The sequence below is a fragment of the Mirounga angustirostris genome, unplaced genomic scaffold (assembly GCF_029215605.1).
Source record: "Mirounga angustirostris isolate CCGP_5_RB_7025 unplaced genomic scaffold, mMirAng1.0.hap1 SCAF_11, whole genome shotgun sequence".
Taxonomy (NCBI): domain Eukaryota; kingdom Metazoa; phylum Chordata; class Mammalia; order Carnivora; family Phocidae; genus Mirounga; species Mirounga angustirostris.
The window spans coordinates 125686283-125711451 of NW_026991719.1; the positions used below are offsets into that span (position 1 = coordinate 125686283).

General features: G+C 61.1%; 1 protein-coding gene across 2 annotated transcripts; it reads right to left on the reverse strand.

Moving 5' to 3' along the window:
• Window positions 1-854: 854 nt before the first annotated feature.
• L1CAM (L1 cell adhesion molecule) lies at window positions 855-25082 on the reverse strand. 2 transcript variants are annotated; one of them, XM_045884071.3, is made up of 27 exons: window positions 24979-25082; window positions 15174-15364; window positions 11721-11826; window positions 11274-11476; window positions 10176-10298; window positions 9887-10057; window positions 9582-9693; window positions 9283-9467; window positions 9011-9142; window positions 8727-8870; window positions 8000-8111; window positions 7721-7887; window positions 7449-7605; window positions 7142-7266; window positions 6908-7018; window positions 6448-6645; window positions 6173-6243; window positions 5771-5993; window positions 4931-5046; window positions 4637-4838; window positions 4426-4548; window positions 4135-4308; window positions 3916-4035; window positions 3671-3823; window positions 3178-3312; window positions 2787-2859; window positions 855-2148 (listed from the first exon to the last, which is right to left on the reverse strand). In XM_045884071.3, the coding sequence occupies exons 2-27, from the start codon at window positions 15247-15249 to the stop codon at window positions 1917-1919; spliced, it is 3744 nt and encodes a 1247-aa protein (XP_045740027.1). In that variant the 5' UTR covers window positions 15250-15364; window positions 24979-25082; the 3' UTR covers window positions 855-1916. The 2 variants fall into 2 exon arrangements, with proteins under 2 accessions (XP_045740027.1, XP_064430791.1); XM_064574721.1 differs by lacking the exon at window positions 24979-25082 and adding an exon at window positions 24751-24929.
• Between the last annotated feature and the right edge of the window lie 87 nt (window positions 25083-25169).

Sequence of the window (25169 nt, forward strand, 5' to 3'; positions counted from 1 at the left end):
CGGGAAATGGACCTTCAGCTGAGCAAAATCCTATTGTTATGTCAAAATAAGCGCAGATCCTGGGCTGAGAAGCAGACGCTGACCGCTACAGCTGGAGATTAAGCAGGGATGATGAGCGGAGACAAGTCTTGAGGGGATTTGCTGTCAACCGGAGCACAGAAACGGGACAAGTGCCAGAGGGGCGGGTGTTCTTAGTGATGTAAGCTGTGATAGCAAGTTTGCCCACAGGACTGATCAACAGTGACAGGAAAATTAGAGACGCAGAGAAGAGAGCAATCCCTGAGCGGGTCACGGAGTGGGAGCCATTCCCTGGGCAGAGGGGCTGTCCTCAAGGGCCTGTGGCTCAGCCACGGGGGCCGGGAGGGCAAAGGTTCAGGTCCAGGGCTGGGGGACCGATCTGGCAGTGGGAAGGTGGGAACTTGGGGAAAGAAATTCTCTTCTGATGCTTTTTGTGCTCAGTTACAGACGAAACACAGGCTACAACTGAGCTGTGGGGAAGGCACGGGACCTCACCTTGGAGAGCCAGGGCTCGGACGGACTCAGAAATCCCCAAGGCCGGCTGGTCAGCCCTGGGGGTCCTCTTAAGGTGGTCACTCCTTTAAAGTGTGTTTTAGTGGTTGAGAGGGTGGCCACCCCAGGGCAGCAGGCAGCCAGGCAGGTGCTCCCAGGTCAGTTATGTCCTATTACACAGGGAAGAGGGGCTCCCGCACCTGCCCCTCTGGTGGGAGCACACAGGTGTCTCGGAGGCCAGCAAGGCCCACGGGAGTGGAGGGCAAGGCTCTGGCACCTTCCAGTGTGGGACGTGGCCAGGGGAAGTCGTGCTCGGTCAAATGACGACAGTTCCTCTTCATTCGCAGGTTTTTATTTGCCTGTCATAATTCTGATCTTTATGTACATATATATATATTTCTTTTGTTTTTTGTAAAGGGCTCATCAACAGACCAAGCAAAGGCATACAGGGAGACCTTGGCTGCCAGGCAGGAGCACAGCAGAGCTGGGAGAACCAATCTTTCCTTTTTCCTTTTTTCTTTGTGTGTGTGTCTGTTTTTATTTTTCCTAGGGTGGGATCATCAAAGCTAATTGCTATAAAACCTAGAAACCACCTAGAGACTCAGACATCTGCCTACACACTAGTGGCATATGGGGAAAGGCAAGCGCACAAACTTTCAAAGTCACGGTGTATTTACATTCCCAAGGTTGAGGGGCAGGGGAGGCTGAGGAGGGGCACTACTCGGACCGGGCAGGGTGGCTAGAGGGCCCTGGGCTGCAAGCGGTGGCAGGGGCAGCGGGGAAGTGTGCCCGCCCCACACCCTGGCAGTGACCGCGGCCACCTGGATGTTGTCTGGTGGGCAGCGAAGGCAGCGTGTGTACAGAGCTCCTGGAAGCCGGCCGCGGGGTGGGGCGCGCAGCGGGCGGCAGGTGCCCACGAGTGTGATAGTGGCAGGTGGGCACTCTTGCCCACCCCCCATCCTGCTTGGAGCAGGTGGTGGGGACGCCGAGTTCTGTCCCCAGTCCCAGCCCGGCTGTCCGAAGAGCGGCCACCCCTACTTCCTCTCTGCCCAAGCACGGCCCAAAGGCTGACGAGGCAGCATCTGAAGGCTCCTGATGTGCGGGGGATTGGCCCCCGAGCTGGAACAGAGCAGTGCGTGCCCAAGAAGGGGTGCAGCTGGGTTTTGGCAAACAAGTGGGGACCGGGTAGTCAGAAGGGGATTAGCAGTGAGTTCCTCTCCTCTGCCCCCAACTTCAAGCCTCCCACAGGCCCAGGGCCAGAGGCTGGGGCCGAGGCCTGGTAGGGGGTGGACGGAGCCTCGGTCCCAAGGGCAGCACAGGTGCTGGGCATGGGGGTCTCGGCCTCTGACTCCCCTGTGGCCCGGCCCTGGACTTGGCCCTGCCTGGCCTTGCCTGGCTGGAACGCGCTACTCTAGGGCCCCGGCAGGGTTGATGGGGGAGGCGGCCCCTGAGCTGTCATTGCCTCCTGCCGCCTCCTTCTCCTTCTTGCCGCTGTACTGGCCAATGAAGGAGCCGTCCTCATTGAACTGGACGTCCACGCTGCCCCCATAGTCAGCCAGGCTGTCGTCGCTGCCCAGGGGCTTGATGTCTCCGTTGAGGGAAGGCTGGCTACTGCCAAAGGCCTTCTCCTCATTGTCACTGTAGGGGCAGAGGGCAGGAGGGAGTGGGAGGCTGCCCGGCGGAGCCCAGCGGGAGCAGGTGGGTGCTAGCCTGAGGGAGGACGCCTGGCGGGAGGGCGGGGCCCAGGTTCCACCTGCCTCGCATCTGCTCTGAACGCACCGGGGAAGAAGTTCTCATCCTTGACGCGTGCCCGGGACGGCGGGTGGTGCGCACACCGCCAGCGGGGCAAGGCTTGGGCATGCCCAGGATCCCGGGGGACCGTGAGGAAGGAAGTGGGCGCTCAGCCTGTAGGTGAGCCAGGCATGGGGGTGGGGGTGGGGAGCTGGGAAGGTGACAGGTAAGCCCAGAAACTGGGTGTCAGTGTGGGGACCAGTTGGGGTACGTTGGCTTCTCCCTGAAACAGGGGTCTGCCGGGCCAGAAGGCTGGGGGAGTGCAGAGCCCTGGCAAGCGGGGGCCGATGGCACTCCCAGGCACACTGTCCGCAGGAGGGCCCCTGCCATCAGGCTCTGACAGTATCTTCCCACCACCCCCATCTTACCTCTCCAGGGACCTGACATCACCCAGCAGCACAGAGAAGAGAGAGAGACAGGGTCAGATATGAAAGCGAGGGTGGTGCTGGGCGGCCGGCCGACACCTGCTCTTACCCCTGGCTCACCTGTACTCGCCGAAGGTCTCGTCCTTCATCGGCCGGGCCTCGGAGTCCACCTGGGTGTCCTCCTTATCCTTCACTGGAGACACAGAGAAGGCCCGGCTTTCTCTCCCACCCCTGCCTGACTCTGGACGCTGGGTCCCATCCCCAGGTTGGAGACACGGGTGAGGCTTCCCCTCTGTGCTCTCTCGACAGCACTCAGAAGCCAAGAAGCCTTCGAGGTATACCACTCACCCCGCGTGGGCCTGAGGGCCATTTGCTGCTGGTCTGCACAGAAGCTCCCTGTGGGCCCCCTGCCTGCCCCCACACGCCCATGCCATCCTGCCAGAGGCTCGGGGACCGAGGATGACTTGTAGAAGCTCTACCACCCTCGCCTGAGCCCCAGGCCAGGGGTTACCTGAGTATTTGCCGCCTTTGCTGCGCTTGATAAAGCAGAGGATGAGCAAGATGAGGAGCAAGAGAATGATGGCGCTGATGAAGCCGATGAACCAGCCCTCAGTGGCAAAGCCCGCGGGAGGGAGCCTCACACGGCCTGTGGGGAGGTCAGGAAGACTCTGAGCCTGGGCCCCAGCGAGACACCTACTCCCAGCCCTCTGCCCCTGGGGACAGACACCACAGGGGCTGGGGGTGGGGGTGGTGATGACCTGGGACTGAAGCATACTTGAAACTGACACTTGGCGGGGGAACCCTCTGGGGGGCAGGGGGTGGGGAGGAGGAGGACCTCCTGCAAAGATGACTGCCCCGGAAACAGTTAAAACAGAAAGATACTGAAAGGGGCCATTTCAGGGGCCTGAGCTTCTCCATCACGGGCCAAGCAGCACTCAGATTCCAGGAGGAGGACACTGGAGCCATGACATGGGGCCTGGAGCTGGGACAGACGGAAGCCTCACCCGTGCCATTGGTCTTCACGGCCATCTTAAGGAGCACCCTCTCCTTGAGCAGGTGGATCTCATAGTCGGTGTCAGGCTGCAGGTCCCACTGCGTGTAGGAGCTCTGGTTGTAGCTGACATACTGCGGTGGCAGATGAGGGCTCATCCTCTCATCTGCAGGGGCGAGGGCGGCAGGGGTCAGCGGGAGTGCCATGCAGCGGCCCGGTCCCATGCCACCGCCCTGGGGGGGGCCCTTTTGTGCTCACCCCCCAGGGCTTTGAACCAGATCTGGAACCCAAAGTTGCACTGGCCCTCCTTGGGGACCCAGGAGACCACGCTGTAATTCTCGCCGGCCATGGCCGAGATGTTGCCGAACTCCGGGGTCCCTGGGGAGCAAGAGGAGGTTGTGGGTCCTCGAGGCAGCCCAAGGCTGGCCCTCGTGGGCCTGGCTCTCTGCCGGGGCCTCCTCAGCCCCTCCAGCTCACCGGATAAGGCCATGGTGCCTCCCTCCCGCACAATGGCTTCTCCGGGGCCCTCCTTCGTGGTGGCCTGCAGCTGGAAGCGGTACCGCAGATGAGGGCTGAGGTTGGTCAGGTTGTGTGTCCGCAGCTCAGGGTCCGGAAGGTCAAAGGACAGCTGCTCTTTGTCCCCGTCATCCACTGCGAGGAGACGCAGGGAGTTGGCTGTGGCTTTGGGCTCTGCCTCCACCCCCCCCCCAGCTCCCCTCTACTCGTCGGCCCAGCCGGGCTGGGACGCGGGGCGCACGACACACGCACGAGGCTGGTAGGAGAGCACGTAGCCAGTGAGCACGCCGTTGTGGCTGAGCGGGGGCTGCCAGTGCAACAGCAGGCTGGTGTCCGACTGGCACTCCAGGTGCAACGCCTCCGGGTGGCCGGGCACTGTGGGGCACAGAGAGAGCGGCAGGTCCCGGGCCGGGCCTGCCCGGGCGGGAGCAGGGCGGCGGGGGCGCGGTGGTACAAGGCTCACCTCCCTCCGGGGTCCTGAACGTCATCTCGCTGGCGGGCCCCAGTCCTCGGCCGTTAAAGGCCTGCACCTCCAGATGATAGGAGCTGTAGGGCCGCAGGCCTCCCAGGATGGCACTGGTGGTGTTGGCGGGCACCACCACGTGGCCTTTGTGGACATGCCTTTTGCTGTGCTTCCTCTGACTGCCCTCCCACCAGTATGTCACCTGCAGGGGGCGGGGGCAGGAGACCCGACTGCCCTCAGTGGGGACCCTTTCCTCCCACCCCAGGGACTCCCATGCCTTGAACCCTTCCTTACATTGTATCCTCGGAGGTGGCCCTTGACCTGGGCTGGGTCCACAGGCCTCCACCTGACCAGCACAGCACTCGAGTTAAGGATCTTGATGCCTTCCAACTCAGGGCTTGCCTGGGGGTCTGGAAACAGCCAGTGGCATGGATGAGGGCCTGTGGCGCCCGGAGGCCAGGCCAGAACCCACCCGCAGAAAGAAGATGGATTTGAATGCTCTATGGGGGGCAGGCAGTTTGATGAACAAGGCGTGTGCATTGTGTCAGGGTCTCTCCTTGCACACCGTTTATTATTTGCAAGGGACAAAGGATCTGGACCAGGTGATCAAAATTAATATCTGGGGGCGCCTGGGTGGCTCAGTCGGTTGAGCGACTGCCTTTGGCTCAGGTCATGATCCCGGGGTCCTGGGATGGAGCCCCGCATCGGGCTCCCTGCTCCGCGGGAAGCCTGCTTCTCCCTCTCCCACTCCCCCTGCTTGTGTTCCCTCTCTCGCTGTGTCTCTCTCTGTCAAATAAATAAATAAAATCTTAAAAAAAAAATTAATATCTGGTAATGTTCCAGATGCAAGGAAAGGAAAGGCGCAGGACAACTAGACTTCATGGGGGATCCTGGACTGGATCCTGGACTGGTGGAAAAGACTGATAGAATTGGAATATCAGCTGCCAACTAGAAAAATATAGTGTATCAATGATAAACTTCTGTACTTTCATGAGGGCACTTTGGTTATGGAAGAAAATGTCCTTACTCCTAGGAAATGTTCTACTGATAGCCCCAGCATGGAGGGAAGGGTGGGGGCCTCGCAGGGGCATGCGGACTCCACCCCCCTGTGGGCGGGGCCAGCCGGATACTCACAGTCTTCCCCCGAGTAGCCAATGGTAATCTGGGGTTCAGGGCCCTTGCCCTGGCTGTTGACGGCCTGGACTTTGATCTCGTAAGGCACAAAGGTGGAGGTGTTGGACACAACCAGGAAGGGGTCGCTCACGATCTGTTCCTGCCAGGCACCCCGCGTCCCCTGAGGGCGCCACTGGACACGGTACTGAACCTGGGGGGCATTCCAGTCCATCCACCTAAGGGGCTAGAGGGGGGTGAGCAGAAGAGGAGCTGGTCGGCCAAGAGCACCCCCCTCCTTTGACCCACTCCCGAGCCCAGCCTCATGTCCTATCATCCTCTGGTCCTTCGCACAGCCAGGGGGAGCAGCCAACACCTGGATCCTGGCCTGATGTCCTGGGGCATGCTCAGCCCGGGGCCCCTCACCTTCCAAGTGATGACCATGTTGCTGGTCTCGTTCCCTTCCCCCTTCACATCCACAGGGTTCTTCTCTGGGGCTGGAAAGTAATGTTAACACATCAAAGCTGTGGGCTCCTGCCGAGGCTGTGAAGATCAAGGCCCAAGGAAGGAAGGGCCCTTTTTGGCCCTGGAGGCCAGGAGCCAGCAGCTCTGAGGGAACCCTGCCTCCCAACTCCCACTGGAAACCTAGAAGCAGAGGGGCTCGGGCAGGTCACTCTTCCCCTTGACGCCAGGTGGCTCACCTGCCTCAGGTGTGACCACAGTCTCGGAGGCCGGGCTGGGCTCTCCAGGGCCGTACTTGTTGATGGCAGTAACTCTAAAGGTGTAGTGCACATAGGGTGACAGCTTGAGGGTGGTGGAGGTCTGGTTCCCGGGCACCTTGCCCAGACTATACCATTCCTGAGGCGCCATCTCCTTGTCCTCAAATTCGATGTCATACTCTGCCAAGAGGTGAACGGGCAATTGGGCGTGTGGTATATGGGGGAGGGGTAAATGGGGGGTACAAGTCCGGCTCTCCCTGAGGGGGAGAGGCAGTGCCCAAGGCAACAGGCAACTTCAGAGTCCCATGAGGAACTATGAGCCCCAAACACAGGTGCAAGCCCCAGGGAGGGGGGCAGCCATGGAGCCACAGTCCCGGGAGGAGGGAAGGCTACCAGGGGTAGCAGGAGGGAGGTGGGGAGGCACCGCGCTCGGGCCTCTTACTCTCGATGGGGGCGTTATGGTCCTCAGCGGGTCTCCAAGACAGGCGCACATGGCTCTGCTTCAGCAGGTGACGATCAGACAGCTCCAGCTGAGGCACCGGCCCCGGGCTCCCTGAGGGTCACGGAGGGTGGATTCGCACTCCCCAGCTCGGGAGAGCCCTGCAGTGTGACTGCGGGCTTCTGTGCACCCCTCCCCGCCTCGAGGCCATGAGCCCAGTACCATCCCAGGACTCACCCACCACCAGGAGCTCTGCCCTGCTCTCCACCATGTCCAGCTCGGTGCCAGCCATGCAGCTGTAGTTGCCCTGGTCACTGTAGTCCAGACCGTGGATGACCAGGCGCCCGTCCTCTATGAAGTACCTGGCGGGGGGCGGGGCGGGGCAAGCTTGTGCTTTTGTTCCGCTCCCCTCCCTCCCTTTCTTCCAGAACCTCCCTGCTGAAAGCCGGAGTGCTCCCCCACGGATGAGGCCAGGAGGTCTGGACATCCTCCTTTCCCCAGTCTGCCCCCTTCCACCAGGCCCAGGTTGGGGCTGGGCCCGCACTTGTCACTGTCTCCGAACTCCTGGAGGTTTCGACCCTCCCCTCGCCAGGTGATGCTATGCTGCAAGGACGGGTCAAAGGAGGCCTGGCACGTGAAAGTCACTTTTGAGCCTTTCTTCTCGATTGCACTCTGCGGCCCCTGTGTGATCCGAGTGGCATCTGAGGACCATGAAGGAAAGGGAGGGTCACTCCGGTGTCCTCCAGAGACCGCAACCCTCCCTCCTGGAGGTGTTGCTGATCACATCAGTGAAGTTGGGGGGGGCTATCACCTGACCTTTGACTTGCAAGTTAGCCACAATGGTCACGTTGTTCTGGTCATTGGCAGCCTGGCAGAAGTAGTGGCCAGTGTCATTGGCCTGGAGGTCCCGGATGCCCAGGGTCCCATTGGTGTAGGGGAAGAAGCGCTCATCCTGCAGCACGGTCTTCCCTTCCTTGTCTAGCCTAGAGTGAGCAGGGCAGGCCCGGCTCAGACCCCACCGGGCGCCCCGCCCTCCCCGGCGCCCTGGCCCAGAAGATGGCTTAGAGGTGCCCTCTTTGGGGAGGGGTCACTCACCACTGGACGCTGGGCACGGGGGCTCCGAAGGCCTTGCACAGAAGGTAGGCAGTGCTGCCCTCGACCGCCATGTAGGTCTCGTTGTCTGAAGTCAGGATCTTGGCCGGAAGCTCTGGGGGAGAAGTAGGTACAGAGGACAGGGCGGGGCTCAGGGCAGGGCGAGGGTCCAGGAGCCGTCAGGGCAGGTGCGGGGCTCAGCAGGACAGCCTCTCCCAGGAGGGCTCGGGGGCATTCTCAGGTCCCCAAAAGCCCTGCCCATCTTGCTTCCCTGCACCCAGGCTGAGCCTCCGCCTTCCAATGTGCCTCAGGTATCCCTCCCATCCCAAGCACCCAAGTTTGACCAATCACTTGAGGCTCCACTGACGGCCCACCTCTTCCTGAAAGCCCTCCTGGCCCGTCCCTGTCTTCCCCGAGGCTCCGGGAGAGGAGCCACCAGGCTGGCCTCAGGCACATCCTGGCCAGGGTGAAGCTCCGCTCAGTGACACATGGTGGGCCAGAGCACTCTCTGAAACCCCTCTGTCACCTGTAAATGGTGGCAAGCCCCCGCCCTTCCTCCACATCACCCCCCCCCACCCTCACCGCACGCTGTTGATGAAGGTGGGTGAGAGATGGGGTGAAGGACCCCGGGGAGGAGAGAGGCAGCCATGGTAGGCGAAGCAGCTGTTGGCTGAGTCAGTCCGGGGGCCTCGCCTGGTGGGTTTCGGGGACAGACAGATGGGTTACTCACGAACGACATAGATGTAGGCATTGGCCAGCAGGAGCCCATGGCGGTTGCGGGCCTCACACTGCGTCACCATCGTGTCGCTGGGCTGCACGTTGCTCAGGATCAGGGCCCCACGCTGGATCCGGTACTTCTGGTCCGTGGCCAGTTCTGCATGAGCAGCAGGTGGGCCCCGGGCGGTGGGGGGGTGCCCAGGGCAGAGCAGTGAGGCACGCTGAGGCCCCACTCACCCTGCCCTCCCTCCCCAGGGCTCCCCCATGCTCCCTGTCCCCGCCTGAGGCCCCACTCACCGTCCACAGGAATGCCGTTGATTCTCCAGGTGACCTCTGGTTGGGGCCTCCCCTGCACTTGGCAGTCCAGGCGGGCAGTCTCCCCTGGCCCATACAAATGGCTCTGGGGCTTGTGTAGCCAGTAGGGGGCCGCTGCGAGGGGGAGGAGAGCGCCCTGAGCCCAGGGCCGGCGCCAGCCCCACAGCCCGCCCCCTGCCACCACCACGCATTGCAGACTGCGGTCCCCGGAGGTGATTCCTGGGAGCCCAGGCCGCCCACTGGAGGCGTCCTACCCTCCACAGTGACGTAGTAGGTGTGCCGGTCGCTGCCCAGTGCGTTCTCGGCCAGGCAGCGGTACTCGCCGTCGTCCTCCTCCACCACGTCCAGCAGCTGCAGGGTCTTGTTGTGGTTCTGGTAGGTGACTCGGTCAGCTGGCATGGGCCCACTTGGGCGCAGCCACTTGATGGTGGGTGTGGGGCTGCCGGGGGGAGGAGGGGAGAGCACAGGGGAGAGAGCACAAGGCTGCTCAGCACGGTCCCACGACAGAGGCCCCACTGATCTGCCCACTGTCACCCAGGGCACCCAGACTCACAAGCCCTCAGCGATGCACTCCAGGACCAATGGCTGCCCCTGCAAGGCTACCAGATGGCTGCTGGAGTTGCTGGGGAAGAGCAGGCGGGGCTTCCTGTCAATCATGCTGTTGGCTGTGAGGAGAAAGGAAGTGGGTGGCATGGCCCGCTCCTCGCTCCACCCACGAAGTTACCAGGGAAGGGGTCTGGGCCGGGTGGAAGTGGGGGCCAAGCTGTGCCTGGGGAAGACTGAAGTCATCCGATCTCTGGGATGGGCCCTGCCTGAGGGTGAGGGGGTAGGGCCGGTATCCGGGTCTTTGGGACTCACTGGCCTTGACCCGGAGGTCAATGGGCTCCTTTTGGATGATGGTCCGCGTGCCAGGGAAGTGGGCGTGGCAGATGTAGTCGGAGTGGTTGTCCGAGGTGAGGACGTTGGCAAAGTAGAGATTGCCGTTCTGGCCCATTGTCACCCGCTCATCCTGCTTGATGTGCAAGATCTCTGCGGGGGTGGGTGGGGAGCACGGAGGCAAAGGTCAGGCCCCCATCCGAGAAGATGTACCCAGTGCCACCTTCTGCCCAGTCAGCAGCCCCCCCCCCCCCCCCCCGCGGGCACCCACTGCTATTCATCCAGTAGATCCGGAGTGGCTCAGCACTGGGCGGGGGGTGGCAAGGCAGGACCACTGACTCCCCTTCCTCTGCCTCTACAGGTCTCACTGTCTCTTTCGGCCACTTGGGGGCACCTAGAAGGGACAGAGAAGCTGGCTCTAGGGGTCCCAACTCTCCGGGGAATGGAGGAGGGACAGCCAAGGGCATGGGAGGGCCAGGTGGAGAGGGAGTTGATGTTATCAGGAGGCAGGGACTCCGGGGCCTTTCTGGGCTCAAGGCTGAGGAGAGACTGGGCAGGAGACCCGATGGCTGTGAAGGGTTAACCTGGGCAGGGGTGGCGGGGGAGGCTGTGGTGTAGGGATGGGGGAGGGGAGCTATGGAAGGATGTGGGAGTCACAGACCCTTCCATCATCCTGACACAGAAACCATGGCAACAGTTCCCAAGGTAACCAGAGGGGTGGAGAGGAGAGAGGAGCATGCTCCGGAGGCAGAAAGCTCAGGGAGGATGGGATGCAGAAGGAAAACCCCAGGGAGAGGACAGCACAGATAAAGACAGAGCTGGAAAGTGGCGGCGTCGAGGAGGGAGATGGAGGGCCAGGGGGGAGGTGGACACGGATGCAGCAGGGAGGAGGGAAAGCGGAGGAAAGAGGCCACGGAGTGATCGGGGAGGTGGCATGAGATGCCCCGAGAGCCATGGAGAACAAGATGGGACTGCAGAGATGCAGAGGAGAAGAGGGGACAGAAGGCCAAGCCCAGGCAGTGATTCAAACAGAGACAGAGCAGACCAGAGGGAGGAACAGGGCAGCTCAACAAGCCTGAGCCCGCGTGTAGGAGCCATGCGGCGGGCCCCGGAGGACAAGACGAGACAAAGCCCAGGGGAAGAAGCAAGGGAAGGGGAGTCAGGGGTGACCAGAAAGCGGAGAAAGAGACAAAGCACGGAAGGAGGAAGGTGGCTGCGGCTGGCAGGGCCCCCAGTCTCTTCCACACACTAAGCCGCCAGCTGGGGTTGCACGGCTCCCAGACCGGACTCCCACACCAGCTCCCTGAGACCTGTTCGGGGACCCTCTCATGTGCCCCAGGCCCTCCCAGGCCCCTGCGGCGCCTCGCACCCTCAGCCATGAGCTGGATCTCATGGGACATGGCCGTGCCCAGCTTATTGCTGGCAAAGCAGCGGTAGGTGCCCTGGAACCTCTGGGCAAAGTTGCTGTTGTTGCCCGTGATGGTGAAGGAGCCCGAATGCGGTGCCTGGTGCACGGTCACACCCAGTTCCTCCTTGGGTTTGAAGTGGATGCCATCCCGAGTCCAGCGGAACCTGTGGGCAGAAAAGGGCTCAGAGGCCTGAGGCCCTGGAACCCAGGACAGGGGCTGGAACAGGCCAGAGGCCAGGCTGTGAGCAGCCAGGGGCACCGGGGATGGACTGGGCAGGGAAAGGACCAAGGGTGATGAGAGAGATCTGGGGCATCTGGGCACAGAAGTTGGGTGGCCCTGGGAGGCACAAAGACTAGAAGCTGAGCTCAGCAGCCAGCAAGAGGGCTTAGAAGGTGAAGGTCACTCACTGCACTTCAGGTTTGCCACTGGCCTCACACTTGAGGCTGATGTCATCTGTGGGGAAGACGACCAGGCGCCGTGGAGACTGTTCCGTGATGACAGGTGGTTCCATCACTGGGGACAGGATAGACAGAGACGTGGTAAGGATGGTGTCTGGCTGGCTTTCGGAGCCTCCACCCCTGTTCCATTGTGAAGGAAGCAGGGTTTGAAACCCTTAGAGCCCCAAGGCTACGGGGGTGGGGGGAAGGAAGAAGGAGCTAGAGAGCCATAGGCTTGTGGGTCATGAAAAGAGGGAGAGAAGGGAACACGGTACAAAGGTAGAAAGAGAGAACAGAGAGAACAGCAACAAAAAGTACAAAGACAGACATCTAAGAGAGAGATGAAGCCAGAGACAGTAACCAGGAAGTCCCGGGGAGAGAGGGGAGCAGAGAGGACAGAGCAACGGCAAGAAGCAGGAGAGTGAGCGAGGAAACACAGGCCAGGGCAGAGACGAGGGCAGAGACGGAACAAAGACGGCCCACAGGTGAAAGAGCCAGAGAAGCGGGCAGCACACATAGGGCACCGGGCTCCTGAGTAGGTGGAGCATATGCTGGAGGGGGACTTGCAGGCACCCCTCTTTCCCTCTCTCCCTGGCCTTCTGGGAAACACCCTCTCCCAACTTACCACGGTATCCTTCATCTAAGAAATCCAGGCAGCAAGGGAGAGAGCGGAGAGAAATGCTGACACTAAGCCCCAGCAGGGAGCCCAATGGCAGGGGCAGAATAAGCCCCAGCAGACCCCCTGGGGAAGGGGAGAGAGGGAACCGGGCCACGGGTGGTGTGACACGGGGGTTACATGACAGGCTGGAGTTGTGGCAGGTCAAGACCCAGAGGACAGGACAGTGCCCCGATCACTGGTCTCAGGAGTGGGGTCATGCCCACAGGGGGCCAGGCTGTGGGGCTCTCGGCAGACAGGGAGAAAGGGAGAAATCTGTGCCTTTTACAAGGAGTGCCCCTTGGACAGACCCTTGCAACCCCCCACCCCCCGCAGGGTCTGCATAACTGACCCGCGTTCCACCCAGGGTGCTTCCGAAGGTGGGGAGGCAGTCAGCTCAGCATCCAGGGCACCCTCCCCTGCTCCAGCCCACTTCCCTCCTAATCCAATTAGCACAGCTCAGTGTTTTCAATTACCCAGGCCCAGCCTTCGGAGCCCAGCCGCCCCTCCCCCCGTGAAACCCTCCCAAAGGCCTGGCTGCATCCGAGTTTCCATCGCCTGCAGGGCTAACGCCAACCCTCTCTTTCTCCCCTTCCTTCCTCCCCGCCTGCCACCAAGTTCCCTGGGGCGGAGGCCAGAGCTACTGCCTCCCCGCGCAGGACTCAGCCCGGCACTGGCCTGGGTGGCTGTGAGGCGGGGAGAGGAGGCAGGGAGGCAGGACAGGGAGGGCAGTAGTGCGCTCTGAAAGCTTTGTCTCTGCAGAAGACCTCCGTTAAGGGCCCCCAAGAGAGAGGATGAGGCTTCCTGGGGACACTGCAGAGGGAGCCCTGAGCTGGGGAGGGGCCAGTGCAGGCAGTCCAAGAGCAAGAGACGGTGATTGGGATGGGGAACAGGATGGGGAAGATCGACTGGGTGGAGGAAGCGGGAATAGAGACAAAGGGGCCTGGAGCGGCAGGGAGGGAGACGGTTCTAGCTGGAGGATACGTTCCAACGGGGAAGCACCAGGCCACCCAGCATATTGTATTGGGGTCAATAACAAGTGCTGGCCGGTGCCCAGGGCAGCCCACTTCTCTCTCCTCACTCCTCCCTTTCTCCCTGCCCCGTCCACACACACACGGACACACCCGGCCAGATGGCCCAGCCAGTGTGGTAGCAGGGCAGGCCAGGCTGGTGCCCAGGGTAAGGCCTGAAAAGCAACCAAGAGGAGACGGAGGGGAAGGAGGACAAGTACGTGTATGTCAGTGTGCAAAAGTGTGAATCCAGGCAGACATGTGAATGCTCCTGGGTGAACTGCCTGAAACATGTTTGCCCGGCAATGTGTTTGTATATGGGTGTGTCTTGCCAGAGAACATCTGAAGGCTATGGGTGTGCGTGCTTGCGTTCGGTATTGTACACCTGCCTCCATCTGTGTGGATGACTGCTCCTTTGTGTCTAAACCCCTTGCTTGTGTGTGGTGTGTGTGTGTGTGCGCGTGCGCCTCTTACGTGTCCTTTTGGGGTCTCTGCCCCTTCTGTATATCTGGGCCTGATTGGATACAGGTGGCTTGTCTCTGTCTACCCAAGTGTGCATCTATGTGCATCTGTAACCGGGGTCTGTGCAGGTGTGACTGCATGGGCCTCCATGTGCATATCTAAGGGGTCATCCCCACCCTTTGTCCTGTCGGTCCCTCTCCACCTTCTCCAGACCCTCAGCTGCCTTCCCCCAATGCCAGGTACCTTCCAAGCGCACCTCCCTCCACCCCTGTCCCATTCCTGGCATAGACAGTCTTCCCCACTGCCAGCCCCCAGCTCATCTTTCAGTGACACTGGCCTCCTCCAGGTCCAGGCTCAGAGACAAAGGTGGCAAGGTGAAAGGAGAAAGGATTGGAACTACCAAAGAAGGAGCAGGCTCAAGATAAACATCATCATGGTAACACACACCCCACACGCAAATGGGTACTCACATGTGGCCCCAACTCACATGCATACACGACCCACTATACTCAAATGCTAACAGTCAAATACCTGCAGACCTTCCAAACCTGACCAATAAGTAACAGTTATAGTGACTCACAAACTTACACATATAGGAAATCAAAATCACACTCAAGAATATCCACACTTTGTCAATCACAACCACATACTTCCATACACACAAAATATACAGTCTGTGCAACTCACAAGCATGTGCAAATTCTCCTGTTTTGTCACAAACCTCCAGCCATACTCCCCAGCACCCACACACCTACCCATGACCCTCCACAAACGAAAGGTTCCAGCAGTCCCACCCCTCAGCCCCACGCAATCATAAGGATCCAGAAAGCTGCTGGGCTTTTGTAAGGTGTCTTGTCCTGTCTCACTTCACAGACAGGGCTACCAAAAGCCCGAGATGGAATTACTCGTCAGAAGGAAGGCAAAACTTGAATCCAGTGCACAAGCTAGCCCATAACTGGGGCCGGTCCACTTCTCCGGCCCGCCACAATCCTGGCGGCGGGGGCGGTGTGCGGGCCAAGGGAGAGCGCACAGAGAGGGGCCCGGCCAGAGCCAAGCCCGCTGTCCGTGGTCCTGAAACCGCCCGCCCCGCCCGCGCCTGTTCCCTATCCATGGTGCTGACACACCCCGCGTCTTCCACCCCGTCCTCTCCAGAGGTCCTGGGTACCTCCCGCCCACTCTGTGCCCAGGAAAGTAGGAGTGAGGGTCCAGAGCCGGCAGAAGGTGAGGAGGCAGAAGATAAAGAGGAGCCCAGCGCGGCGGCGAGGGGAGGCGTCAAGGCTCCCTCCAGCTACTCACATTCGTCGGGGATCTGGATGAGCAGGCAGGGGCTGCACAGAAGGAGAGGCCACAAGTACCGCAGCGACACGGCCATCTTCCCGGCGGCGCCGGCAGCTCGGCACGGCACAGCCGGCCGAGCTCGGCTCAGGCTCCGGCCGGAGGGAAGGGGGCTGGTGGGCGGCTTGGGGCGGGAGCCGGGGGTGGGGGCACTGGGAGAGGGAAGGAGGGAAAGGAAAGGTGGGGGAGGAGAGAGGAGAGAACGGACGACTTTAGTGACTAACATCTGGGCGAGCCAGGGCTCCTGGCCCCGCCCCCCGCCCCGCCCCCCGCTGGCCGGCTCCCCCCTCCCTCCCTCCCCCGCACCTTAGAGGGAGAAACCTAGAAGAGTCTTAGCACCGGCTAGGCCTCCAGGTTGCCTTTCATTCCCTTTCTCCTCTGTCTGTGCCTTCTGCACCAGCTGCTTCTCAAGCATCAACTTGTTGCCCCAATCAGCTCCCCTGGGCATGCCACAGGCCACTCTGTGCATGAGTGTGGATGTGGATGGGCACGTAGCCAAATATGCACATTAGTATTTATGTGGCTGTGTATGTGCATGCAGGAACACATTTGTATATGTCTTCTCTGGGAGAGGAGTGCACTCACGAGTGGGTATGTGTCTGGGAGAATCAATGCATGGGTCTAGATAGCTGTGTGTGCACACAGGAGAAGGTGTGTCTTCTCGTGTGTATCCGTGGGGGATCAATCCTCACATCTGCTATCTCTGTGTGTGCACAGAAGCAGGGGCACGCATGTATGTAGAAAGAGAACTCTTGTCAGTCTCACTGTTGTGGGTTTCAGAGCCAACTAATCTCTGGGTGCTGTTCAGGTCTAAAAAGCTGGTGGGGGGCAGTGGGATCTTGGGAAGTGGGGACAGGGAAGGGAAGAAAGGGGCCCAGGAAGGTGGCATTTCATAGAACAGTTTGAGGAAATGGAAGAAGGGCGAAGGAAGCTTAACCTCAAGAAGTGGCAGGAGAAAAGGAAGTAGGAAAGCACCTCTCCTCTGTCCCTCAGGCCCCTTGCGGGGGGGTGGGGGGCAATAGAAGTCACTGTGGCCTCTCCCCTTCCAGATGCTTCAAGCCAGGGTCAGGGCAGGGATCAGCGGGAGCTCTGGGACAGTCACCTCTCAAATGTCTGGCAGGCCCAGGTCTTTTTCTGAGTCTTCCAGGCTCAATTGCTAGATGTGTCCACCCAAGCCCAAGTGAGAGCAGCCATACCCATGTTCCACTTGCATGCAAGAAGCCCTGAAGACTGGAGGCAAGGGGAGACTCCAAGCAAGGGGAGTTTCTCTGCCAATGACAAAAGAGGAAACACTCCCAAGAAGACAGCTGACTTTGACTCCAAACAGGAATGGGTGTGAGAAAGAGGCAACTGGAGAAAGTGCAGGAGGGGTAAAAATAGGTTGCTGGTTGACAGAGAGCCTGAGGCTGGAGCTGGGGTCTGGATGCCCTCCCCAAGACCATACTGGACATCTTCATTGTGCCCAGCCAACACTTCAACGAAGGGGGACCAAGCTTCATCCAGAACGCTGAAGGGGTGGGTAGGGAGGCCTAGGATGCCATGCTAAGGCATCTAGACTCTGTCAGGAAGCAACCAGGAACCATAAATTGGTTTTGGGTAAGGTGACCCGAGAAGAGTGGTGAATGCAACAGACTGCCTGGGGACTAGGTAGGGCAAATGGATGGTGGTGAAGAGCAGTCAGCTTGGAGGTCTCAGACTCCCACATCCAGAGCTGGACGGGGGAGGTGGAGAAGCACCAGGATAGGTCAACATGGATGGGCTGAAGGTCAAGAGAATGACCTGGAGGGCTGAAAGTGGTGAACACATGGCCAATTCCCAACTTGTAAGAACTAAGCTGGGGCCCAGAGGGGAAGAGCAACAGCTCTGCCCCCACCTTCCCTCACCAAGCCAGTACAAGCAGGGTGGCCCCCAGGCATGCTTGGCTTCCACTTCAAGGCCTGTAGGAAACAGTAGGAGACTCAGATCAGAGGGCAGGCGATCAAACAACAACCTTGGGAGCTCTGAACACTCTAGACTTCAGAGGGGGAGGGGAGAGAAACCAGTGAGGGCGAGCTCAAAGAAGGGCCTTCCTGCATGGAGGAGGCCTGAGTGCTCCCTTTGCTGGAATGATGATCACTGTCATGGCAGCTCCTCTTTGTCCTCAAAATCTAGGCTCCCAGAATGGGGCTCAGCACATATACCCTGGGTGTATATGCAGGGTCAGTACAATACTTCCAAGTCCCTGGTCCCCATTCTCTGCCCCATCCCAATGCCCCACCGTCTCCTGGTATTTGCCACCCAGCCTGCCACTTTCCCGGGCACTCAGACAGGCAGGAGCCAGAAGGTTGAGGCCCCCTGACAGCTGGGAGGGGGCTCTGCCTCCTCCACTCCCACTGCTGCTGGGTCTCTGATCTCTCCTCATTCCTCAGGCAATTACGGAGCAAGCAGCTCAGGTTGTCAGCTCAGCAGGGCCCCCCCAACCCCCATCAGCACCTCCAGGGGCAGGGAGGCAAAGAGTGTTCCACAAGCTGGTGTACAGATGGAGCCAAGGCCATGTCTGCGAGGGGTGGGGATGGGCTGGGGAAGACTGAAGGGTGACAGACAGGGTGAGAAAGAGGCAGGAGGGAGCAGGAGAGGCTGAGAAATGGGGCTGGGGGAGGGAGGACAGGGAATGGGAGACAAAGGATGCTGGGCCACCACTACAGTAACCAAGAGAGAAATCCAGCAACAGAGACTGGCACTGGGGAAAGGGAGGGAGAAAAGGAGTACAAGGAGTGAGAGATGGCTGCAGAAAGCCCTGATGGGAAATGGTCCAAAGAGCAAGAAGAGTGAGTGGCGTGTGTGTGCACATGGGCACAGGCCTAGTTGTGCCTTCTTGGGCATCCCTGTCCCTTGGGGGGGGTGCCAGCCAAGGGACTAGGAAGGAGGGAGATGGGCCTGAGGAGGGGGGCTTCCTGGGCTTGGAGGTCAGGCTAGACTGATAGGCAGGGCAGAGAGACAAACGGCTGAGAAGCTGTTGAGCCAGGACCACAGAGACAAAGCCCACGATAACAGACCAAGCAGCAGGTCCCGCAGGTCCCCGGCCACTTGTGGCAATGGGGCTAGGAGACAGTTGTAAGACATGATGAATGAGCCACTGCTGGCTGGCCCTCCCAGAGGAGGTGGGGACCCCCACAGCCGGGAGGGAGAAGTACTCAGAGGATCCCAGTGGAGTCCTTCCAAGATTTCTGCTAGTGCAGAGTGAGCGGCCGCCTGGCTAGGGGAAGGTGCCCACACAGGCACAAGCACACCAGTGGGTGTCCGTGTGCACGCCTGCACTTTGCACAACAAAGGCAGGCTGCTCCTGAGTGGGTCCAGCTGGGAACCCATCCCCCACCCCACCCCCCCCCCCGCCACTGCACAGACAGGAAGAAAGGGTGTGGCAGGCATGGAGGTAGACTGGTCCACTGGAGCCTGCAGAGAGGCTCAGGACTCCAGAGGGGCTCCGCCCTTTGCCGCACCCTAGCTAGATTGTGCCCCTTAGTCCCTGGGTCCCCTGGGGAGTCCTCTCCTCTGGCCTCCTGTCCTCTGACTGAGGAGAGGAGGACTTGGAAGGTCATGGAACGAGGTTGAGACCTGGGGTCGCTGCTTTCCTCCCTGAACACACACACACACACACACACACACACACATCATGAACCTTCAAGGGTGCCCAGCGTGAATTCCCAGGTCCTGTGTAGAGTCCTCTCTGCCCCTCCCATCTGATAAAAATGCACTTGCTCAAGGGACAAGTAGCGAGAGGGCCCTCCAGCTCAAGGTCTGTTGAGAATGGCAGTGTCCCAGGGCCTCACAGGCCCGAGCAGGGGCAGGGCTGGGGGATCAGCGCCCCAGGTGTGTGAGATGGTCCGAGTGTGGGTGCTGGGCCCGCGTACTCATAGACCTGGGGAATGGCTACGTGCGGGCACCCATGCCTGGGCTGTCTCCCCAGCAGGGCTTGTGGGGCTCTTTGAGCCCGTCAGCGTGTACAGGAGGCCGTGGGTGTCACCTGCACCCCACGCACTGTGTTCCTTTAAGGCTCCTCCTCACCCTCCCCGCCCAGGCTGTGGCTGGCGGGTTTCCATGGAGATGGAGCCCAACTCCCTCCACTGGCAGCCGGGAGGAAAGCCTGCCGCAGCCTAATGGGTTATTTAGATAATACATAAAGGAGGCTGCTGGGTGGGAGCCCCACAGGTACCTGGGGGCCTGAAAGCCTTAAAGGATTGCCACCTTGTCCTCTGTGGTCCCCCCCACCTCGCCCCTCCCTAAGGCGCTCCCCAGAGTGAGCCCTCAGCCCCCTCAAGGCTGCAGTCTCCAAGGCAACAGCTCACCTGTAATGGACCATTCTCCTTAAAGGATGAGGAAAGGGTGGGACAGAGGTTAACCCTTCGTGGGAGAGCAGGGAGGAGAGACAGTCTCCACTGGGGAGCGGAGGGGAAGAGCTCACCATCTGCGGCCAGGACAGTTTTTCTCCACCCCCTCACGTGTGTGTCTCAGCCAGGTGCCCCATTTTATTAAATAAATTCATGGATACCACTTACCACACGCCAGGGACTCTTCTAAGCACTTTTACTTACGTCACTCAATTAATCCTTAAAATCCCCCCGGGGAAGGAGGTGCTATCATGATCCCAATTTTACAGATGAGGAAACCGAGGCTCAGAGAGCCAGAGCAGTATCCAAGGTCACAGAGCCAGCATGGACGGACACTCACTGGGGGGTGAGCTTCTAGATAGGGCGGAGGTTCCCAAAGCCACCAAACACTACGGCGGGGGGCGGGGGGGGGGGAGTCAGCTCACCTCTCAGGCACCCGGCATCCCAACATGTGTACCTGCTTGCTTTCCCAGGGGGCCAGGGCCCTGGACAAGGATGGCCTCCAAGCCGTCCTGCCCCCTAGGGAAGGGCTTATTTGCTAGGCAGATGGCAGGCAAATGTGGGGGGCAGGGAGGGAAATCTTGGGAGCAGGCCACGTGGAAGTAGGATGTGACCCATATCACTCCTCAGCACACAGCAGAAACCATCCCATCCCTAGGCCTTGGGCTTTACATGATGCCCCATCCAAGGACACCATCCAAGAGAAGGCAAATTCCTTTCCCTATTAGGCTTGGGGACAGCCGTGCAGAAGGGGAAACTGAGGCCCAGCCTCCCAGACCCCTAGAATGCCAGTGCTGTAGCCAAGTTTCCCATGCACAGTTGGGGAAACTGATGCCCACGGCCTAAAAGCTGCCCCTCTTTACCCCCTCTAAGCCCTCCCTTCAGCTCTGGAAAGTGGGCTAAGAAAAGACCAGAATACACTCCCATACACACACCTAAGAAACGAAGCTGGCACTAGAAGGGGCTTTGGGGGCCAGGCTAGAGAGCACAATGTACATCGCATTGCTGTGGGCTGGCAGAGCCTGCCTCTAGAACCCGAGGGATGAGCCGGCAGGCAGTGCAGGGAAGGTGCCAGGCAAAGAGGAGAGGCAAGAAGCCCCAGCTGTCTGCTCAGATCTGCCAGTCCTGGGACACCTGGCCCACGGAACGGGTGGGGGACGGGCAGGAGGTGCCTAAAAATGGCTCAGAGACTGCCAGGCCCCTCCAGCCCCCTCAGGGCTCCCCACTCCCAAAGGGCTAAAGAGCAGCGGGGGCACAGGAAGCCTGGGGTGGACAATGGAGTCTCTGTTGTCCCCAGGGCCTCAGCATTCCTAAGGCATGAACGCAGGAGGCCAGGGGAGGGGTCAGAGGGCACCCCCCCACACACAACGGGAAGCCCCATATCATGCGGGTCATGCTGCCACCGCCATCAGCCCCGCCCCTTCCCGGCATCTGAGGGGACCCATTCGGGCACAGAGGGATCTGTGTGCCCACGCTCTCTCACGAACAGACAGACGCACACATGCAACCAGATATAGGATCCCCACACATGCAAAGAGGAATCCTGGAAGCTGCACACACACCCATGTCCAACACCGCCCCCAGGCAAATGTCCAGCCTGGCTGCCCTCTCCGAATGCTCTAGACCGGAGAGCTGAGGGAGGGGCTCCTGGAGACTCGTCTCCTGCCTTCAAGCTCCTCAATCAGCCTGACATCACGATGGACAGGCTCAGAAGGCCCCCTTGGCTGAACGCACAAAGCCCAGGACTCTGTCACCTCCTGCCCCACCCAATCCAAGGCTGACAAAGCCATCCCTGATGGGTTTAGGGCCAGAGGCTGGCACGAGCAGGACAGTGGCTGGATGCTCCCCCTGCGGCTTCATGACCTAAGGAGAACACGGAGGGCCCAGGCAAGCTCCTGAGGCCCTGGGTGGGGGGCACTGGACAAAGAAAAGCTTCCCAAAAGGCCAGCAGTCCAGACCCTTCCCCTGCAGAGGGACCCTGGCCCCCTCTCTGACCATTGCCTTTTGGAGGCCACAAAGATCCTGTTGATATCTAGGGAGAACGCAGACCGGCCTTTCTAACGGCCTGTCCCCCAGTCCTCTGGCTGGTGGCCAGCAGACGCCTCCTGTCCACCGTCCAGGTCAGATGAGGCCCCTCCAGGCAGTCTGGGCCCAACCCCAAGGCGTGGAGCCCACTGGAAGAGTGCTGGGGCAGCAGAGCAGTCACCCCGGGGCTGAGGCTCCGAGCTGGAGCCAAGCTCAGGGCAATTGGGAATGGGGCAGGGGAGGAGCGGGGACAGTAGACAAAAGGGGAAGCAAAGAGACTAAGCCCAGGGCACCAAGGGGGAAGGGTGGGGCAGGCAGAGGCAGGGGAAGGGAGGAGGGAAGCAGTGCACTCCCCACAGCAAAACTCAGCTGAGTGGGGAGGAGAAAGGCGATGCCTTTGAGAGGGGGGGCATGGAGAGCTGGGCGGCTGGCAAGGAGAGAGCGGGGGGGGGGGGGGCAGGGGAAGCAGAAGAAGGGAGGTGGTCAGGATGGGCCAGGTCAGAGCAAGCAGGAGGGTGAAAGACTGGAGGGCAGGACCTGCTGAGGGCCCATCCCAGCGGGGCCCCACCCAGGGACCCAAACACAGCCGTCCAGATCGATCTTGTTCGAGGAGCAGGCAGGGCCCAAACAGCGCCTGCTTGGGACCCTAAAGGGAAGGATCAGACCCCCTGCATCCCCCATTGTCTGAATCACAGGCTGGGGCGGGGCCCCTTGGGACTGCACTCTGCGTGTTATCTCCCCACCTCACACCTGCAGAGGGGAGCCTCTTGGTCAACCTCTGCACAGGACCTCCATCTCTACTCCATTCTCCCCTAGGGCATGCCCTCCCCAAGCCCAGGACAACCCTAGAAACCCACCCCCTTCACCCCGGAACTGTTCGATCTTTTGCCCAAGAAGGGGGTCCTGGAAAAGCTCCCACCACCTTTGCCCTGGCTCTCCTGGGGGCTGGCCTGGCACTGCGGGTCATGACTGGCAGGGCCTGGCCGGGCTGCTCTGCAAGGCCACGCAGCCCCCACTGCCCGCAGGGGGGCCCTGAGACGTTCTTTCCGGCTGCAGCCATTTAGAGCGGCACCAGAGACCGTCTCGAGAGGGACCCTGGAGATGAACGAGTCTGTGCCCTCATGTGCTAGCCAAGAGGGCTGAGACTCAAAGCAGGGAAGGGACTGGGGGGCCCAAGTCACTGGGCTGGGAGATGGCAGGTATGGCACGTGGGGCCACCTCCTCCATCTTCCCCAGCCAGTTTGCCCAAGTGCGTGCCATGGAAGACACCCGCCCCGGCAGCCGGAAGAGGCTAATGGAACAGCCGCTGGAGTAGACCTCAGACGAGGCCCTTCATCATTCCTTGCTTCCCTTTTCCCTTCAGAGAGTCACAAAGGAAAAAAGAAAACCAATTCATCCCTTGGAGGACAAAGGCGGTGTCGGTCAGGTTTGTTACTGGCTTTTCCATTGGTAGCACGGAGCCTGGCCCAGGTGGGCACTTGGCAGTGAGCAGCTGCCCAGCAAATGACTGCCCACACCATGGGCCGCCGGGCTCCGGGGCAGGGAGGAGCTCATCCCTGTGCAGAAAGGGGCCCCTGCCGCCTCGGGGCGCTGTGCACCCACTCGGTGCTCTGCAGGGGGGCTGAGGGCTGGGCACTGGGGGAGGAGCCTCTGGGGAGCGGGTGGTAGCAAACCAGGGAGACTGAGGCTGAGGTGTGCTGAGCGGTGATCGGATCACTGGCAACCCTTAATTTCTTTTGTTCTTTTCTGGGTATTTCAAGGGTACCGCGATGAAGCTGCATTACCTCTAGGATCGCATACGCGCGGACACAAATAAGGACGAAGGGAAAGAGAGAGACCAGAATGCAGACTAGGAGCCACAGGACATTCCCGGTCTCAGCCCTGACACCAACTTGCCTTGTGGCCACAGATGGCCAAGAGCCCCTGAAGGCTGGGGAGCCCGTGGGTGCACGTGTGGGTGCTGCCTGGGTGCGAGAAGCTGGGCCAGACGGAGTCCCACCACCTGTGGCAAGGAGCTGGTCAGGAGTAAGAGGCCCCAGACAGGAGCCTGCCCCAGCCCCCCCAACAAGGGACAAGAAAGATGAGGCTCGGCAGCAGTTCATGGGAAGAAAGGCTGACTGGCTTATTCACTGTCAGGGCCACGTGAGTCAGCAGAGATGACACTGGGCTGCCCAGAAGCCCCTACCCTTTGGGTGGAGTTAACTGGAAGCAGGGCACCTCCTTGGGGGGGGGGGTCAGGCCTCCAACTCCTTGGGGCTGGCAGATGGCCCCGGGGCTTGCCTCCCTAAGGCAGGCAGTGATGAGCGGGGCTCCCGATCCCTGTAGGGGGCACCGGGTTGTATTAGGTGCTCCTTTGCAGCCCCTGCCAACCAAGAGATCCCAAAAGTCTGCCCTAGGGAGGGGGAAAGAGGAATTGCAGGCCCCTCCCTTAGCTGAACAGAGACAGAGACCGGCAACGGGCAAAAGACGTGAGGTGGGTAGTGACAGCGCCCTGAGCATCTCGCTTTCCAGAATCCCTGGCCCTGAGCCACTGAGACCCTCCCTCCCTCACCTCTACCCGACAGACCCACACTCTACACCCCTGTGCACTACCGCACATCGGTAGGCGCCCAGGCTGACCTCCCACAGTGCACCCTTTCTTGGCCACGACAGCCTGCAGAACCTGAGGCTCCAGACACACCCTGCGCCTCCGCAGGAGGAGACCCCCGTCCTGGTGCAGGCTTGCAGGGGAGCCCCGGGAAGTCCAGGCTGGGGTTTGGAAAGAAGAGGGAGGAGAACAAAGCCCCCCTTCGCCCCCCCCCCAACGCGGCCTTGGGGCGGAGGGCCAGGCAGCGCCCAGCCCTGTCCCCACCCCTCCCCCCATGGCAGGGGCAGCCTAGGCCAAGCCCTACAACGCAGGCGGCGGGATTTTCAGCCAAAGGGAGCCCTCGGCTGGGGCAGAGGGGCAGCCACGCCCAGGGCCACACCCCAAGGCGGCCGATGGGGGGGTCACTCGGCCCCCCATCGCGCTCCCTTTCTCACACACGCGCACACGCGTAGGGATGTGCCAGCTTCAGCCCCCACCTGCCCGCACAGGCCCTGCCTGACTCCCGGCGTAGTGTCCCTCTCCCGATCGGCATTTTGGGCGTCGCCCAGGTACCCCTCACCTGTCGGGCTCCGGCCCCCGGTCTCCTTCCCCCCGCCCGGCTCCTGTCCGTGGGGCCCGGAGCCCGGTGCCTGGCCTGCGTGGGGCTCCAGCGAGGCCCCCCCCGCAACTGCGGGCAGGGCTGTGCGGCGCTCCTGGCTCTCGTCCCCCCGACCCCGGGCAGGGCTGAGCCGGGGGCCGGGGCGTCGCAGCCGCAGCCGGGGCGCGAGGGCAGGCCCGCCCGGCTTACCTGAGCTGCGGCTGCCGCTCGGGCTGCCCGCCCAAGCCTCCGCGCACGCCGGCCTCGGACCCGCTGCCCGAGCGCGTCTGCGATGCCGATGCTGCGGAGGCAGCGGCGGGGCGGGGCGGGGCGGGCGTGCGCGCAGGGGAGGGGGAGGGGGAGGGGAGCGCAGGGGAGGCGGGGGAGGAGGGAGTGAGATC

What these genes read in the sequence shown, in the direction of transcription:
- L1CAM (XM_045884071.3), bottom strand. Translation starts at nt 15,249, where the DNA reads ATGGCCGTGTCGCTGCGGTACTTGTGGCCTCTCCTTCTGTGCAGCCCC. An exon ending in GATCTACTGGATGAATAGCA is followed by an intron (nt 10,058 to 10,175) that starts GTGGGTGCCCGC and finishes CCACCCCCGCAG; the next exon opens with AGATCTTGCACATCAAGCAG. An exon ending in ACATGGTCATCACTTGGAAG is followed by an intron (nt 5,994 to 6,172) that starts GTGAGGGGCCCC and finishes ACCCCCCTCTAG; the next exon opens with CCCCTTAGGTGGATGGACTG.